At 40.9% G+C, this 18,231-nt stretch overlaps 1 protein-coding gene across 1 annotated transcript in view; it reads left to right on the top strand.

Moving 5' to 3' along the window:
* Positions 1-5,700: 5,700 nt before the first annotated feature.
* Positions 5,701-18,231, top strand: part of LOC117138441 (RYamide neuropeptides) — a 174,355-nt gene continuing 161,824 nt past the window's right edge. Inside the window, 1 exon segment of the mRNA XM_033300552.1 lies at positions 5,701-5,875. Within this exon segment, the coding sequence (XP_033156443.1) occupies positions 5,701-5,875 (175 nt within the window).

The raw sequence follows: 18,231 nt of genomic DNA, 5'->3' as shown, positions 1-18,231 counted from the left end.
AGATGTGGGAGCAACCAAGAAGACTGTGGTGGCATCGGTATACTTTGCCGGTGACGAGGCGTGCCCACCGCCCGAAATCACTGCACTGGCAGAATACTGCAAGAGGACACACTCACCCATCATCATCGGATGTGATGGAAATGCACATCACGTGATATGGGGCAGCAGCGACGTAAATCAAAGAGGTGAGTCACTCTTAGAATTTAACTTGAATAACAATCTAGAAATCCTAAATGTCGGCAATGTTCCGACATTTGTTACCAGGGTAAGATTTGAGGTTCTGAACATTACACTTTCCAGCAGATCAGTGGCTTCGCATATAAGCGACTGGCACATACCTCCTGAGGAGTCAATGTCAGATCACAGAATTATTCGTTTTAACGTAGGGCTAAATCTAGAATGTACCGATCGTAGGCGCAATCCCAGGAATACGAACTGGGAAGGGTTCAATGCCTCCTTACTGCGGAATCCAGCTTCTGGGGTAACCGGGAAACTCCGTACCACTCTAGAATTGGAGGCCGCCGTAGAAGATATTAACTCGTGTCTTACTAACGCGTTTAGAGAAAACTGCTCCCTTGGTCGAGCCAAGAGGGAAAAAGATGCTCCATGGTGGAACGACCAAGGAGAAGGGAACTGGGATGCCTACCGGAACTATGTACAACCATGAAATCAGGAAAGCCAAACGAAGGAAGGATCTCCAAAGGAGTGCCAGAATCAAATCAGGCACTACGTACGGAGGATAACTCCTATACTATTGGAAGTAAGGAGAAACTTGAGCTACTACTGGCAACTCAATTTCCGGGAAGCACGCTTTAAACGGATGGGAATACCCCGGTAACGGCTCAAAGTAGACCGTACGCTACTGATTGGGCCAAAGCAAAATCAATAGTAATAACGGAGAGATTAAGATGGGCAATTGGTACATTCCAGCCCTACAAATCTCCTGGTCCAGATGGCATTCAGCCAATCCTGCTACAACGAGCGCTAAATCAGCTCGCAGTGCCGATCAGGAAAATACTGATCAGCAGCCTAGCTTTAGGACACATACCTACTGCCTGGAGTATAGCAAAAGTGGTCTTCATTCCAAAAGCTGGAAAGAAAGACATCACTGATCCGAAGTCGTTCAGACCCATCAGCTTGACATCGTTTTTGCTAAAAACGTTGGAAAAACTAGTGGATGTCAGCATTAGAAGCACTCTGCTTGTAGAGCATCCGCTCCAACGGACGCAGCATGCCTACAGGGCGGGCAGATCAACTGATACTGCCCTATATCTTCTGAAAAGCCTTATTGAGGATTCACTTACTCATAAGGAAGTGGCGCTATGTGCCTTCTTAGACATACAGGGTGTATTCGACAATACCTCTCATGAGGCGGTCAACGCATCCCTGGCAAGAAGAGGACTAGATGCAACAACCAGTAGTAGTAGTAGCAGTAGTAGATGGATCAAGGGAGGACAGTCGTCCACAGTATCTACCACAAGGGGATGCCCCCAAGGGGGTGTCCTCTCGCCTCTCTGCTGGTAGACGAGCTGCTGGACAGACTGATCCGAAGAGGTACAAGCTACAGAGAATGAAGGCAAAAACCCTGTCAGAATGTCGCATAGGGGCCAGCAAAGAAGTTAAGTATCTTGGGATAAGCCTCGACTCCAAACTTAGCTTCAAAACTCATGTCGGTAACACAATTGATAAGTGCACCAGAGCACTTTTTACGTGTAGGAAAATTGCTGCAAAGTCGTGGGGAACCTCATCACGCATAATAAGATGGCTGTACCTCATGGTAGTCAGACCCATACTAACCTATGGTGTAATAGCGTGAGGTGATAGAGCACTCTTTAGCACCACTAAGGTGAAACTTCATAAGCTACAAAGAATGGCCTGCATATGCATGACAGGAGCAATGCGCACCTGTCCCACTGCAGCCCTAGAAGTACTAATGGAGGTAACGCCGCTTCATATCGTCATTGAAATGAAACGGAAAGCCACCCTAATAAGAATTGAGGGAGCAGGAATTGACTGCAACCTTACAAGAAAGGATGCTGAAAGCCTAAAAAGGGATATCCCTTTGCTGATGCAACCAAGGGATGAGATGCCAGCTGAGCACAGGTTCGCTCAGAACTTCAGCACTCATCTCAGTATTAAAAACAGTTGGACAACCCTGGGGAAAGTACACCCTATGAAACCACAAACAATAAAGTGGTATACAGACGGATCCTTCACCGACGAGGTAAGTGGCCCCAGATTAAAATACCACCAATCAATGGGCAGATACACCAGCCTTTTTTTAAGCTGAAGTCTGTGCTATTGGACGCTGTGCGGAGTTTAATCTGCAAAGGAACTATCGTGGCAAGGACATTCCTATACTGTCTGATAGTCAAGCAGTCATAAAGGCGCTAAGATAACATATAAGCTAGTAAATGAAGTGAGGACAGCCCTAGACAAACTAGGAGCTGTCAACAAACTCACAATAAGGTGGGTCCCGGGACACAACAACATCCCGGGAAATGAGCTAGCCAGGAAAGGAGCAGAGAACCCTCTAATTGGGCCCGAACCATTCTGTGGTGTTGGTCACCACAGAGTACTGGGCTTAATTAAGTCAATAGAGGAAGAAAAACGTCTGTCCTTCTGGGAACACCTACCAGGACTTAGACAGTCTAAGATTCTCCTTCGCGAATATAACCACAAAAGATTCAAGACCTTAATGACACTCGGGAAAAACACCGTGCGCATTTTGACTGGCCTGCTTACGGGGTATTGCCGACTTCACAGCCATTTGCACAAGATTGGCATTGCAGACAGTGAACTCTGTCGCTTCTGCTGTATGTAGGAGAAGAGCTCTGCACATATTATATGTGACTGCACGGCGCTTTCCATCAGTAGGAACAGACTCCTGGGCATGTATGTAGTCCCATGGATTTGTTGATTTAAGATTATTTTCCGGCGCTGCCATCGATGTCGTCGTCTTAATCAATTTTTTATTGTTTTGTACCTTATCGATCGACCGCTGCTCGCCCATATAGTTTTTTTTTAAACCGCGTGGCTTCGGCGAAGGTAAGAATTTATCTTTTCCGTTCATACAGATCCGCCATTTTTGTTTTTTTTGTGACCCTGCTCCCGCACAGATCACTTTCCAAAAGCTATCGTGGACATTTATGAAAAACACTTTACCAAAACTTCTTGCATCGCAGCAGTCCAAAAGTAAAAGGACTTGTTTAAGATTATTTCTGAGGAATGCAATCGGTTTTTCGCGGCATAAACTAAAAGTAATTCGATTCTTGAAAATCACATTGAGGTCATCTTGTTGGCAGAACATCACCAAATATTAATTTCAAATACAAAACCCATCAGCCAGACGGTAAAGTCCACGGCTGAAAAAATATTTTTATTAGAATCAAACACCTGAGGTTTGCTCCTGTAAGCATTCCCCGAAATGCTTGTGTAAGCATTCCCCGAAGTGTTTTTTTAAGAATTCCCTGAAAGGTTTCTGGATGCATTCCCTAAAATGCTTCTGTAAGCATTCCCTAAAAGACTTTTGGATTTATTTCGAGACAAGAATCGAGAATATTGTAAGTCTTCGTCGGCCTAGGTGATGACGGCCTAATGACAAGTATTCTAATATAAAGAAAATTTTCGAAATTTATTTTGTGATGTACATAGATTCGGCTATTACTATTTCTAAGCTTTATTTAAATAATAATAACGTTAAGGCAATGTAAAACAAGAATTTTTCGCATGGTGCCAATTGATAAAAAATAATATAGATTTAAAGTCAACGAACTTCTAAGGTGAAGGTCATATTTTGTCAAATTTACAATGCATGAGCATACGTGTGCACACATACAGTTGTCTGCTAACACTGTATGCTTAGAAAAGAGCTGTTTGCTGTAGCGCTCTCCGCTCTTTCTCTCTCGAACAAAAACTCGAGCTACCTGGAGCTACCTCTAGAGCCACGAAAAATCGCGTGCCAAAAAATCGTATGGCGTTACGCATCTTGTTATTCTAGTGTCTTTGGTTAGGGTTATCCCGGGCCCCAGGCTGACCAAGTTGCGGTAATGGGTTTTTAGCCCGTCCCGCTTTGCCGGCTTGGACCACATTCGAGTGACTTGGTGTGGCTGCCCGATACTTCCCTCCCGCAACTGGGCGTGCTTGTGCCGTTCGCGCACTCCGTTTAGGAGCATTTTTTGGTGTTACCACCGAAGTAGGCCGCTCTCCGTCAAGAAGACGGTCCTCAAATTGTCTTGCGACATTTCCCGCAGACAAGGCCTGAGGTATTTTAAAGTTATTTGGTCTATTGTTCATAGTACCCACGAGTTGCAGAGAAATAAACGGTCCACCAGGGCAGAGATCCGCAGTACCCGGGTAAGGCTAACTAGACCGGGCGGACGCCACTTGCCCGGACACTCCGTTATCGACTGGGCTAGTTCCTAAACGGGCCCCCAGCCTGGCAGACTTTCGGCACGGGTCGAATGACACCTTAGTCCGGCCCGGAGGTGTGGAAATTCTTGAGAGTTACCAGCTCCAGCCCAACTACGATTAGCCAGCACCCTTAGCAGAGACATGACCTAACTAAGAGCCTGTTTCCATTGTTTTACCACGCTAACACCCAGAAAAAAGCTCCCCTCTCTTGCGCTCTCTCTAATATTCTCGCACCTTTACCTTTGGCTTAGCATTGCTGTTCGCTCTGCAATTAAGAAGCCCCTCTTTATCCTTTGCTATCGTTGTATAGCATCCTTTGCATTCGTTGTACATATAGCATCGTTAGAAAATCACTACATAAAATTCGCCTTTTTTTTCTTAGATATTATTTAAGTACCTTCCTTGAATATAATAATAATAATAAAATATATAAAAATATAATAATATATTTCAAATCAGTTACAATTAACAAGAATAAAAATATTTAATCTTAAAATATTGAAACATGAAGAGTACCCGAAAATAAACGAAGTAAAATTATTATCAATGAAAACTTTAGCTTGTTAAAACAGCCAGACTAAAAACACTTTCATTCATTTAAGGAAACACAAAAAAATAGAATTATGACACACCGAGAAAAATGATGTTGTGATATTTTATTTTATATTGACGAAATGTTTTTTAACAAATCGATAGAAATTTACGAAAAATATAAAAAATATCGAAAAATGGTTTAAAAATGTGGGCGTGCAGTTCTGTGCGGGATTAGGGCGTCAGAGTGGGCGTGGAAAAAAGTTTTTAGGCAAATCGATAGAATTTACAAGACTAATTTAGTTATGAAAACATATCTTAAAATTGTTCAAAAAGATGGGCGCGGCAGTTTTGGGCGGTTTTCGAGCGTTAGAGTGTGGGCTACTGATCCTGATCAAGAATATAGACTTCTCCCTTTTATACCGTTTTCTTTGGCCATTGTGCGCACTTCTGTTTTCGACTTGCCCATTTTATTGAACGTATTGCATTTATTTGTTTATATGTGGAAGGTCAAATTGATGGAGACCGCAGAAGGCGAAGACTGAAAAATGCGCATCTGCATGGTGTCGCACTTATTCTACTTAAATATCGGAAGGGTTGTGGGTCAGCTTGGGTCACAAGATCGTCGTGCTGACCCACGCCTACAGGGATTGCAGTGGCATTCGCTAAGTGATATGCTACCTGAGAGTTTAATATCTGCCCATTAAGGTTTGCTAGAACTAGTGCATACTGCCCACAGCAGTTTCCAATGTGCCGATGTTGCCAGCGGTGCTTCTCAGTGCTCTGGCGCCCGAGGCTCTGACGGTGGGCTCTTTGCTGGGGTTAAAGAGTGTCTTTACCGATTACAGCCTCTTTGTCTTTGCTGACTTGTCAGCCGCTCTTGCCAACAATCTGCTGGAGGTCAACTTCGCTAGTCAATCACGCTATCTGTGTATCTCACATAGGGAAAGAAAACACTGTTTTACGCGCTCGAGTAGAGCGCGTACTGTGAACAGAAACACACTTTCAGATCTTGTTACAAGACATAGATCCAGATATCGACCAAGACAGTTTCGAATATAATTAACGTGCCACATGGATAAGTCGAGCAAGCCCTCAATAAAGTCATGTTGTGATATTGGGAGAAGGATATTCCATTTTTCTTCTGGGGACCACATTGTGCCAGGTATATTAAATTCACCTAGAACTACAAATTGGGCAGTCTTTTTAAGATGGAAAGGAAAATAAGGGTTGGGCTTATTTTAGTTATGCTAATTGATGTTTTTGTTTTGGGTTCACATTAACAAGAAGTTGGTACCGAACAATATGTTGGCCCACCTGAAGTTCATAAACTAAGAATTCATGTACATGCAGACGGCGCAGAAAGCAACAGCAGTTACATGAATGAAACGCAAGTTAAAGGGACTTCAAGTCGGTTGATGAATTACCTTACCCAAGCTTACTGAGTATAAAAATGAAGCTACACTGAATAAATAAATCTGTCAAGAGTTAATTTCCTAATTTGTTAACCAAACTTGAACTTGGGAGTTAAGCAACTTTATTTAAATATATATTTATAATAATATTTAACATTCCAAGATGCGCTTGATGATTCATAAGTTTCAAAGTACTTAAGTTGGGTTTAACTGAGCTATCGAATCGCTCTACCTTGCCCATAAGTGCAGAACAATGGGCACATGAAACAAATTAGCATTAAAGGCAATAAATACTACTGCGAGAACAATAGAGAAGAAATTGTCGGACATGTACATATAACGATACTCGGGAAAAAGGAAATCAATCATCTGAACCAGCTTCAAAATAAAAAAACCAGCCCCAGTCAACCACGAATTGGAAGCGAGTTCCAATGCGCACAATTGGCAATTTGTGAAGTTAATCGAAATTAATAAGCTGACTCCTGCCATAGCTCTTGCACACACACAAAAAATATATATAAATATACAAAGATGTATAGGCAATGCCGGTAGGAGCGAAAAATCGTAAATTGTGCAAATGTAGGTGCTGGGATAGCGGACAAATGATTTAAATATTCTGAGAATTCTGAAGGCGGCGGAATGTAAGAGCACGTAATATAAACATATCTATCAGAAAATGACAGCCCTACGCAAATGAACTCTAAGGTGCGGTACTCTTCGAGAAGTAACTCCACTGATGTGAGGGTAGACCTAACCGAAATTAAGAATCCACCTCCCAGTCTTTAAGAACGATCATATGGTGTACATACCTGGGAAGACTTCAGAGCTAAGTATTTCCGGATTAAACCAAGTCTCTGTAAACACAATTATATGGGATGCAAAGGAAAGGCTATCATAATACAATTTAGTTAGTTTGCTACGCAAGCCTCTAGCTTTTCAATAGGAAATAGCAAGACTAGATGTTAGTTTTTTGAAAAAGAGGATGAAGATGAGGGAAGTTTAATTCCCACCGGCTCCTTTTTCATATTTTTGTACCCGCTACTCATAGAGTAAAACGGTATAGTAGTATATACGGCATAAAATATGCAATAGGCGGAAGCGTTTCCGACCATGGATAGTATATATATTGTTGATCCGTCTGTCCGTATGAACGTCGAGATCCCAGGAACTATAAAAACTCACCCTAACTCATTCAACATACAGATTCCATTATAATTCCTATCGATTTGCCCAAAAACTTTTTGCCACGCTCTAACGCCCTAAAACCGCCCAAAACTGCGTTGCCCACGCTTTTGAAAAATTTCTATCGATTTGCCAAAAAACTTTTTGCTTCGCCCAGTCTAACGGACTAAATCCGCCAAACCGGCTACGCCCACACTTTGTGAAAATTTTTAAATTTTTTCTAATTTAATTTCGATAACCCAGAAAAACGATTTAATTTCGCGTTCGCATTCACACTAGCTGTGTAAGGGGTATCTGATAGTCGGGAGACCCGACTATAGCATTCTCTCTTGATTTTCTATTAATATTGGTAATTCAAATTGAATTATTTTCATTAATTACGTTCATACGCAAACAGTCCAAAGTTGACTAGCATACACCATCATCTTTGTACATTGACGAGAACGCGCAAACTCACCAGTATGATGGAACTCATTTGCAACAATACAGTGCGCTCTTATAGAAAAAAGAATGTGCGGGTATTTAGTGAGTTTGAGTCCTGGGAAAACGTTAGTGCCGTAAATGCAAAGGAGACAGTAAATATCCAAACATTTGTGAAACTGTAGGAGTAAATTTAATTCTACAACAACAACCGTTTTTTATTACACAAATGGTTGTGGTTCGGGTAATATTTAAATTCTTATTAAAGGATAATATTAAATATTTATTACATTAAATAAATAACAGTTAATAATGAATGAAATTATAAAAATATAATGTTTCATATTGTTTTATACTGAAATTTTAATCGTCTAATAGGCCCGTTTCTGTCAACCAATGAATATTGGTTATAGATATCAACATACATAATCAGCCAAAATATTCTAACGAGGATACTTTACATACATTCTTCTTCACTGACGTCATTAAACATGATTGTGCTTTCTTATTTTTGTTTAATCATAGCTTTTGAAATATCAAGAACAATCCAAGATATGAATGAATCCCAACGATTATTTTTAATACTGCTCACGTACTCCACTTAGCAGCAAGTTCATTTACTGCTCATAATTGATTGACGTCACTGACCATCATAAGCCTTGAATTTTAAGTGATAATAATTTCGGGCAGTTTAAAGTTATTCCCCATATGTAAACTGTCCGATTTACGGGTATAGACAGGAAAAATATTTTAGGTAAATCAGAAAGTTAACGAATTAAAAAAAAAACGGTGAAAACCTTGTTAGCAAACGTCGTAGCTTAGGCGTCTTACATTTTACTGATTGTAATATCTAGCAGAATAAAAATCGAACCCCTTTTTGAATACTAGGAATCTTGTAGACATTTCCGACCATATAAAATCTAAATATTCTTGAGTATGATCAATAGAAGAGTCGACCTACCCCTGTCCGTCCGTCTGTTTGTTTAACGCCTAGATCTCAGGATTAGACATTAGACATAAATCAAGTTTCCTGACTAGAAAAGAATGATTAACAAGTCAAATGCTTTACTAAAGTCAGTGTTGATGACATCTGTTTGAAGATTATTTTTGAAGCCCTGTTCTACGAAGGAAATTAGCTCCAAAAGGGAAACTTAATAAAACAAGTCACTTGTATTCAAGTCACAAGTATTCAAGTCACTTGAAAAGAATGATCAACAGACTCAAACGCTGAACTAAAGTCAGTGTAGATGACATCTGCCCTGTATAACGAAGGAAGTTGGCTCCAAAGGTTAGTGCTTGTTTTTCTGCGATTCATAATTCCGTGCTGACATAGTGATATAATAGGCTAACAAGGTGCTGCAAATGAGAAGTAATAGCGTTTTTAAAAAGATTAGGTATAACCGACAATTTAGTTTCAGTAGAGCCCTTCACTAAGCTTCCGCTCAGAATCTAACCACACAGCCAAGGATTCCTTCGGCACCTGGCGAATGGACAATAGATCGTAAAGCAGTTTAGAGTGGGACAAAATATTTGATTCAACTTTTCTATCGCAAATTTGTTGTTTGCCGCAGTAAGGATCGGATCAATTAAAGCCAATTATAACACAAGAGACAATGCTCTAGTCGAGTTCCCCGACTATCAGATACCCGTTACTCAGCAGCTAGTGTGAATGCGAACGCGAAATTTCATCATTTTTTCTGGGATACCGATAGATATTGGGAAATAAAAAGACAAAACATTTAAAAAACGATTGAGAGTTTGCGCAAATCAATAGAAATTTACACGACCAATAAAATTTTAAAAAAAGATCCAACAATTAGAGTGGGCGTGGCAAAAATTTTTTTTGAAAATACAAATTCGAAAAAAATATCGAAAAATTGTTCAAAAATGTGGGCGTAGCAGTTTTGTGCGGTTTGTGGGCGTTCGAGTGGGCATGGCAACAAGGGTCTTGGGGAGTGGGTCGCACTACCTTTTGCGTCTTTGTCTCTAAAATCTGTATGCTGAATCTCAACCTTCTAGCTTTTATAGTTCCTGAGATATCAACTTTCATACTGTCAGACGGAAAGACGGACATAGCTAGATCGACTAGACGATTGATCCTGATCAAGAATATATACATAGTCGGAAACGCTTCTTTCTGCCTGTTACATACTTATCAACGAATCTAGTATACCCTTTTACAACGGCTGCTGGGCGTTCCCCTTAGATAGCCAGCGGCTTTCCTGCGCGTTGGACATTGCACATATAGCTTAAGGCAAAAACTATCTTTAGCTACTGTAGTTTGACGCATAAATGATTTTATCTCGTTCGCAACCCCTAGGTAAGCATCACAACAGTATTTTAGATTTGGGTCCGTGGCTATTTCATTACTAGTTACTTGTTAACCAATTCATTACATATCCATCAGTTACATTTGGCTGCTCAGGACTTATAAACGGTTGCATTTGTTTTGGAAGCAGACAACATAAGTGTCTATATTGTCTTCGATTCTGTACTGAACTGAAAAATCTTAAAATCAATCGCACTCCCTTTCTTAAGTGTTGGCCATGGGGGCTCCTACGTCCACCCTTAAGTCGCCTCTTGCGACATGCCGGGTACGCTGAGGTAGTATTTTTCTGCCGCCACCACACATGACACCTGTTTTGTTTTAGCCACCCACTCTGTTAGCCATATTGCCAACTCAGGGATCAGCTGGTTAGACCACCTCCCCCGTTGCGACGTTTCCCATTAGCTCTGCCACTCACCCAGCAGCCACTCGTGGGCATCTAGTCGGATACATGCTCCTTTCAGGTATGATCCCCTACTAGTGGCATTGCTCTAGATCTCTATATTGGTGCAGTATATAACAGCGAAGCCTTTCCTACCGACACCAGTAGTTTTCTGGCTGGATATCTTGGTCCATATTGGTGCAGTATATAACAGCGAAGCCTTTCCTACCGACACCAGTAGTTTTCTGGCTGGATATCTTGGTCCATCGACGTTGGGCATGAGTCTAGCCAATAAAGCAGTTGCAATTGCTACCTTCTTGCTGGCGTTACTTGTGTGGTTCTTGAACGATAGTCTGTGGTCTATTAGAACACCCAGGCACTCTAGGGACTCACCTGTGTGCCATTGACGGAGACCGGTACAGTCTCCACATGCTGCTTAGTAGAACTGTCTAGGTCTTGTGCGCCGCGATTGCTAGCCGGCCTTCTCGAGCCAGTGGATGGAATTTTTTCTTGCAAATCAGCAATTTTTTTGCCGACTGCTGTAATTGCCACATCGTAAGCAAAAAAGTGGCGCTTTACTCACAAGGGCTTGTTGATGGCCGAGATCCCATCGAACATGATGTTCCACAGGAGCGGACCTGGTACCGTTCCCCCTTGGGGAACACCTGCTGAAACTCTTTTTGGGCTAGCTTCCGTATCGTAGCTGCCAAAGACCACCCGCAGGTACTCCGGCATCCCCATTATGCTTATGGCTCCGAGGATTACTGGCCATCTATCGGTGTTGAAGGCGTTCTTTCCGTCCAGAGTCACAATTGCGTATTCCTTCCTGCCTCCTAGCCATCTATCACCAGCAAGGGCGGTCTTGGCGATGTTATTAACGGCCGAGAGGGCGTCCCTTCCGGAAGCCATATAGCTGACTTCCTAGGCCGTTGATTATCTCGGTGATTTCCTCTATTCAGGTATACAGGATACGTTCGAGCAATTTTTCAACTATATCCGGTAGACATAAAAGGCAGTATCTGTTTGCAGCATGTACAAGAATATTGTGAATAATTGTAAATAAAAAATTTCGTTGCTAATTAGTTTTCAAACCCAGGGAAGATTGGCTCATAATTAGGCCCCATACAAATTTTGTCCCTTTCCAAAGGTTTGTTACTATTAAATTATTTAGACTTGGGACTTTTTCTTTATTTTTTACTTCATTACTATGACCCAAGAACATGATTTCGATAGTGGACACAATTGGTCCTCTACCAAAATCATATAATGGCAATGAACTAAGGGCGTTAGAGTGGGCGTGGCAAAAAATTTTTTTGGCAAATCGCTAGAAATTTGCAAGACTAATAAGTGAAAAAAAATCGAAAAGTTTTTCAAAAATGGGGAAGCGGGAACAAAGGTCTGAATCTCAATCTTCTAGCTTTTATAGTTCCTGAGATCTTGACGTTCATATTGATCCTGATCAAGAATGTATGTACCTTATATGATGTACCTTATATGTACCAACATCGGTCAACAAAATTGCGCTGATGTCTCTAGAATCTGAATGCTAATTCTCACCCTCTAGCTTTTATAGTTCCTGTGATCTCGACGTTCACACGTACAGAGTGACAGACGGACATGGCTAGATCGACTTTTGCAAAATTGTAAGTTTCTGTCCACCAGCCAAACAACTTTTTGTGACGCTCACTCTTACGCCTACAAACCGTTCAAAACTGATATGCCATATTATCTACGCTCTCGAGAGCTCTTTCTCTTGTTCTGCTGATCGCTCTGCAATTAATTCGCTTTTGTATAATTGTAAATATCGCCTAGATTAAATTCTCGCTCGCAAAACTCAATAAAACATATCGTTCAAAATCGCAAAATAAATATCGTCTTTTAGTTGCTTAAAACAGATAATAAAAAAAGCTTAATAGCTCAACAGGTATGTTAAATCTTTAATGAAAACCCGAAATTGGCCGATTACTCATATTTTTAGCCGAACAGTCAAATAGTGTTAAAAATCAACCCATTGTCGTTAAATTACGAGTCTGGTATGAACTGCAATGCACGCATCTTATACATACATACATTTAAGTCTGTATGTGTATTTGGCTTCACCGAATACACAGAAGTATAATTAGAAGTGTAAGAAAACAAAAGAAGTCAGTCACAAATAACCTTTCATATTGTTCACATTTACGACGTGTGTGCGTTCTTTACATATATAAAAACCATCCACGGTAAATGATCAATAAACAGTCTCTGCAGAATTACTAGCATCATCTCATTTATATTTTAATTTTACAAAAAAATTAAATTATAAAATTAAATTAAATTAAACAATGTCCTCATTTTAAAATTGTCTTCGTGGATGCTGATCAGACAGCATTTGTGGTGGTGGCTTATTGGAGGGTTACGTATGAGGACGACGGCGTCCTCCAGCCAGCAGCTAGCTGGCCGGGGAACAGATGGTCGGTGGAAGCTGGAAAGGACGTCGGTAGCTTGAGCGACATTCGAGAGAACTGGATTCCGAGTTTACGGCAGAATTAATGCTGCACTGTGCATGCCGTACAGTGCGAGGAGTCCCGTAATACTGTCACACAGACACAATGTCACAGAACTCATGGTCCGACATATCTACGCCAGGATGAAGCATCAAAAAGTGAATGCTACAATTGCTAAGATCCGGATGAAATTCTGGGTCACGAAGAGGAGACGTGTGATTCGGAGAGCTATCTCGTCGTGAAACGTGTGCAAGTTGCATCCAGCGTGTCCGTTGCCGCCGATAATGGTTCCCTATCGGGGTCGGACTGGATGCGGGTGGACTGGACTGGACTGGACTTGACTGGACTACTTTGGGAAACTGTTGATGACTGTGACCCGGCACAAGGAAAAGCGTTGGGTCGCCTTGTTCATGTGCTTGACAGCAACGGCGGCAGCTGGCGCATAGCCTATAAACGTATTCCTGCATAATTGCGATCAGGAACTTCGTATGCTGTAGAAGGCCAGCAAATAGACTGCGCAGCGACAATTGCAAGAAGTTCGTGGGAGCTGACAGGGAAGCCAGACGCTTTTGTGACGTGTTCAAGATGGAAAATATTTAGAGTGATTTGTCAAGCAGAAGTGAACCAGTGAACCCGTCTGAGGGAGCGCATGGTGCAGTGAGTACCGCGTCATATCCTGAAGGAAGTTTCGCCAAGAGGCCACGTATTGGAGAGTCTCCTGATCGAGGCGAAGAATATCTTGAATTCGCATACCCATTTGCCTGTGGACACGGACCAGGAGGCACCGTTGACGCCAAATTGGCCACTCCTATTTTCGGGATAGGCCTGGATTGGATGTGGAGCTGCCCAAGGAGGGTTCTACGAGAAAGTAGTGGAGGATTTCTCGCCTGCTACGAGACCCTTTCCGGAGGAGGTGGGGCCTGGAGTATCTGCCTACGCTTGTTCGCCGCGAGATGTGGTCCCGAATAACGGAGCCCGTCCACCAGGGTTATATGGTCTTTGTCTGCCTCGCCCCGACGAGAGTGATTCAAGGGCATCGTGGAGTAGGTCTACAGCGGGTCCATCAGCGATTCGTCAGACGCGCTAAGGTTTGAGTAATAGACAATGGCCTATAGAGGACAATGATTCGACCCGTCTCTAAACTTGCACTTCTGGTATTTCAGTGAAGCGGTTCTTCATGTGGTTAGGGTATTCGGGGAGGTTAAGTGAACTTATGCTGTGAACCAGTTTTAAATCTGAGGGGATTTGTTAGCTAATTGTTTGCAGGCACACTGTTTTTTCGCCATCGCCATGTTGAAAATTAGCCGGGAAACTTGGCTTTTTAATTGTCGTGTGAAAGTCTGGAGGTTGTAAAAGTTAGTTGTAACTGTTATAACCATGAATTCTTACAGAATAAAACGAGCCTACTGCCACGAATTAGTTTGCCACTTTCTTTCGGGATCCAGGGTGGAGTAGCCGTTTAAGGCAACTTCGTTCGCGCATCGTCAAATATATGGCCATGGGGCCTCCTCCTACCACCCTTAAATCGCCTCTTACGACATGCCGGGTACGCTGAGGTAGTATTCTTCTCCCGCCATCACACTTGGTTGGTTTTAGCCAGTAGTCTAGTGGCTAGTAGTCTAGTGGACTAGTGGTAGTCCAAACATTTGAGTTGGCACTCCGCCCATACCAACAACTCAGGGATGAGCTTAAGACCATCTTCCCCGTCGCAACGTTTACCATCTGTTCTGCCACTCAGCAGCCACTCGTAGGCTGAGAGCATTGATCTCCACATCAATTGGCGGCAAGCATGCCAGAGCTAGAGCATAGTCTCCACCTTTTCCCTGCTACTTAGTAGAACTGACAGTGCAGCTCTAGTTTTGAAGTAGCTACAGGCGCCGCTAAATGCTTAGCTTTATTATTGTGTTAATGGAATTTTTATACCAGTATGGTATGGTAAAAGGATAAACTGAATTCGTTGAAAGGAATCTAACATGTAGAAAGAAGTCTGTCCGTCTGTAAAAAGGCCGAGATCTCAGAAACTATAAAAGCTAGAAGGCTGAACCATAGACGCAGAGCAAGTTTGTTGACCTATGTTGCCACGTCCACTTTTATGCCCACAAGCCGCCCCAAACTGCCACGCACACACTTTTAAAAAATGTTTTGATATTTTTCATATATTAGTAGTATATATTACATATATTATTAGTCTTTTAAATTTGTATCGATTTCCTAAAAAGCTTTTTACCGCGCCCACTCTTACGACTACAACTCACAAATTTTTTTCATATTATTAACCAATACCAATCGATATCTTCTTCATCATCATCATCATATCATCTTTTTCATTTATATTTAAATTTTCGAAGAAAAATAATTATTAAATTAAATAAAATTAAATAAAGCAATGACCTTATGTTGAAATTGTGAGTATAGATATTTTTATACCCGTCACTCGTAGAGGTAGGGTATAATAGATTCGTTGGAAAGTATGTAACAAGTAGAATATAAATTAAGTCTTTCCTGTCCCGCGTCGATATAGGAGGCGTGTCAGAGTACGTTGTCCAGCAGCGCCAGCTGTTGTTCGTGGAATCTTGCAGTGGAAATGCAAGTCGGTTACAACAAATCTTCAAATAACAAGATGCGTAACGGCCATACATACATTGATTTGGCACTATGCAGCCACTTTCTTGGTGACGGCCACAATTGCTCTATGTCCACTCGCTTACGCTGAGAGCGTAAGAAATCTAAAAATAGAATTTGCTTGCTTGTGTGAGTAAAAACAATAGACGAGAACGTGTGTATGTGTGCGTACTTCAATTCTGATCGAAGATACGAATTTACATGCTTGGAGTTTTGACCAATTTCGTAGCAATATGATGAACTAAAATAATAATTAAAAATTCACGCCCTGACTATTATAATCTTAAAGTTTTTTAAATTCGTATGTTAAAATCGCCGCTCGAATTAGCTACCGTTTAAATATTTATATTTTATTTTTATTTTATTTATATTCTGTTATGTTAATTAATTATGTGTAATATATGTAATAATCGGTACCCAGGGAACAAAACGGGGAGGCCATTACAATTGTAATGGGGTCCTATATTTATTAGACCTTTTTCTTCCCAAAGTGCGCGCTTTTTAAAAATATCAAATTCGATAGACCAAAATATGAAACTGAAAAACAACTGAATATAATGCGCATTTTAAATAATAAAAATTGATCATTTACATCCATCATATTAAGTCATATGACTTAATAAATATACTAAATAATTAAAGCAAATATAAAGGAAATTAAACATAAATTTTTCAAAAAAAAGGCATTACATTGAGAAATAAATATTTCATAAAAATAATACGTAGTAGAAAATAAACATTTATAAAATAAATAAAAATATGAAATCTGTTTATTGCAAAAGTCATATCTTGAGGCATATCCTATCCAATTATTTGTAATCTCGACTCTCTGTTGCTCTTAAAGCAATCAATTTTAACTTTTTTAGTACATAATAACACTAATATTTATTACAGTTATGTTATTATTTAGTTACATTATTTATTATTATTTATTACTTTATGTTCATTTCCTCGTCTCTGTTCTCTTTTCTAAAACGCGTCTATCTTCTCGCGAATCGAGCCGTACGATACACGGCAGCGCCCCTGTGGCCGTGGGAGCCGTGCGAAAAAAAAAAAAAAAAAAAAAAAGAAGTGCGGACACAAGCACTCAACAATCATTGCCTTAATATTTGGCTATTACTATTTCTAAGCTTTATTTAAATAATAATAACGTTAGGGCAATGCAAAAATTTTTCACATGGTGCCAATTGATCAAAAAAAAAAAGCGCTCTCCGCTCTTTCTCTCTCGAACAAAAATTCGAGAGAACCTGGAGCCACCTCTAGAGCCCCGGCGAAAAAATCGTGTGCCAAAAATTCGTATGGCGTTACGCATTTTGTTATTCTAGGGGACCCCTTAAAAAGAACTAACGTTCTGCGTGCACTTATTTTCCGTGCATAATGGTCAGCTTGTTTCCTAACCCGTGTGGAGAATCTCTACCGGTTTCTCATTTGTGACCGAGTGTAGGGTCATATTATATTCTACCGTTCTCCTCAAGGTTAGTTCTACATTAGATTAGATTAGTTTTTTTTGTCTAGTTTAAGGCTCCTCGATTTCTGTCACGGTGCTGTGTAACCGTTCCACTTGCTCGTTTGACGATGTTATGCAGCGGGTTCCCCGGGGCATCGACAATGTCGATGCGGAAGCTGTTCTTCAGTAAAGAGGTGATAGTTTCAGAATTGAAGGCGGTCTCATTGTAGGGAACAAGTTTACAAGTCGAATCACCACCGCAAAACTTCGATAATTTGTCAACGCGTGTAAGGAATTTAATTTTATCGGTTGAGAAAATGTCAATGTGCAACATTTCGCCAGAGTAACTTGGTATGGGTGTTTCTCCGAGCTCTTGCTTTATTGGGTGCTTATATTTGGCTTTGGCGCTTATTCAGCAATTTGCAAGCACTTCTTTTGCTAAGCTTGTAATTTTGGGAAATAGCAATCGCTGAGGACTTGCTTGGCAATCCTGAGCCGCTCTCTGAGCTGCTCTCTAACTGTTCGTTTCTATTGGTTACGACCATTACAACCTTCAACAGCGAAACTGTGTAGCCGGGAATTGAGCAATTAAGACATGTTGGAAGTTTGTCACTGTGTGTAGGTCGCAGTGTATCGCATTCACGACGTCGGGGTTACGACTTTCTTGAGCATATTTAAAATGCTGCATTTGTCGGCGAAATTGATTAAGTGGACAATTTCTTTTTCTTTTTTCGGTCAATTGTAAAAATATAAACAATTGTTGCGGAAGGCCCGGCGAACTAAGCAGCTGATAGTGCCGAAGGAGTGATGCTCACGAAAACTTTTCTCCTTTTTTTTATTATAATAAAAAAATATAAAACAAATAAATACAACAAATATAAAACAAAAAAAAAACCGTTTATATCAATAACTTCAAATAATAAAAAAATGAGCCAGAAAGACCTTCGGGCCCAGCGCCATCTTGAGCAAGACCAACGTCGCCTCTCTTTGCAACGAAACAACGTGAA

Source organism: Drosophila mauritiana, chromosome 2R (genome assembly GCF_004382145.1).
Source record: "Drosophila mauritiana strain mau12 chromosome 2R, ASM438214v1, whole genome shotgun sequence".
In the NCBI taxonomy this organism is placed as follows: domain Eukaryota; kingdom Metazoa; phylum Arthropoda; class Insecta; order Diptera; family Drosophilidae; genus Drosophila; species Drosophila mauritiana.
The sequence above is the reverse complement of the archived record's forward strand: the minus strand, read 5'-3'. Positions and strand labels throughout refer to the sequence as shown.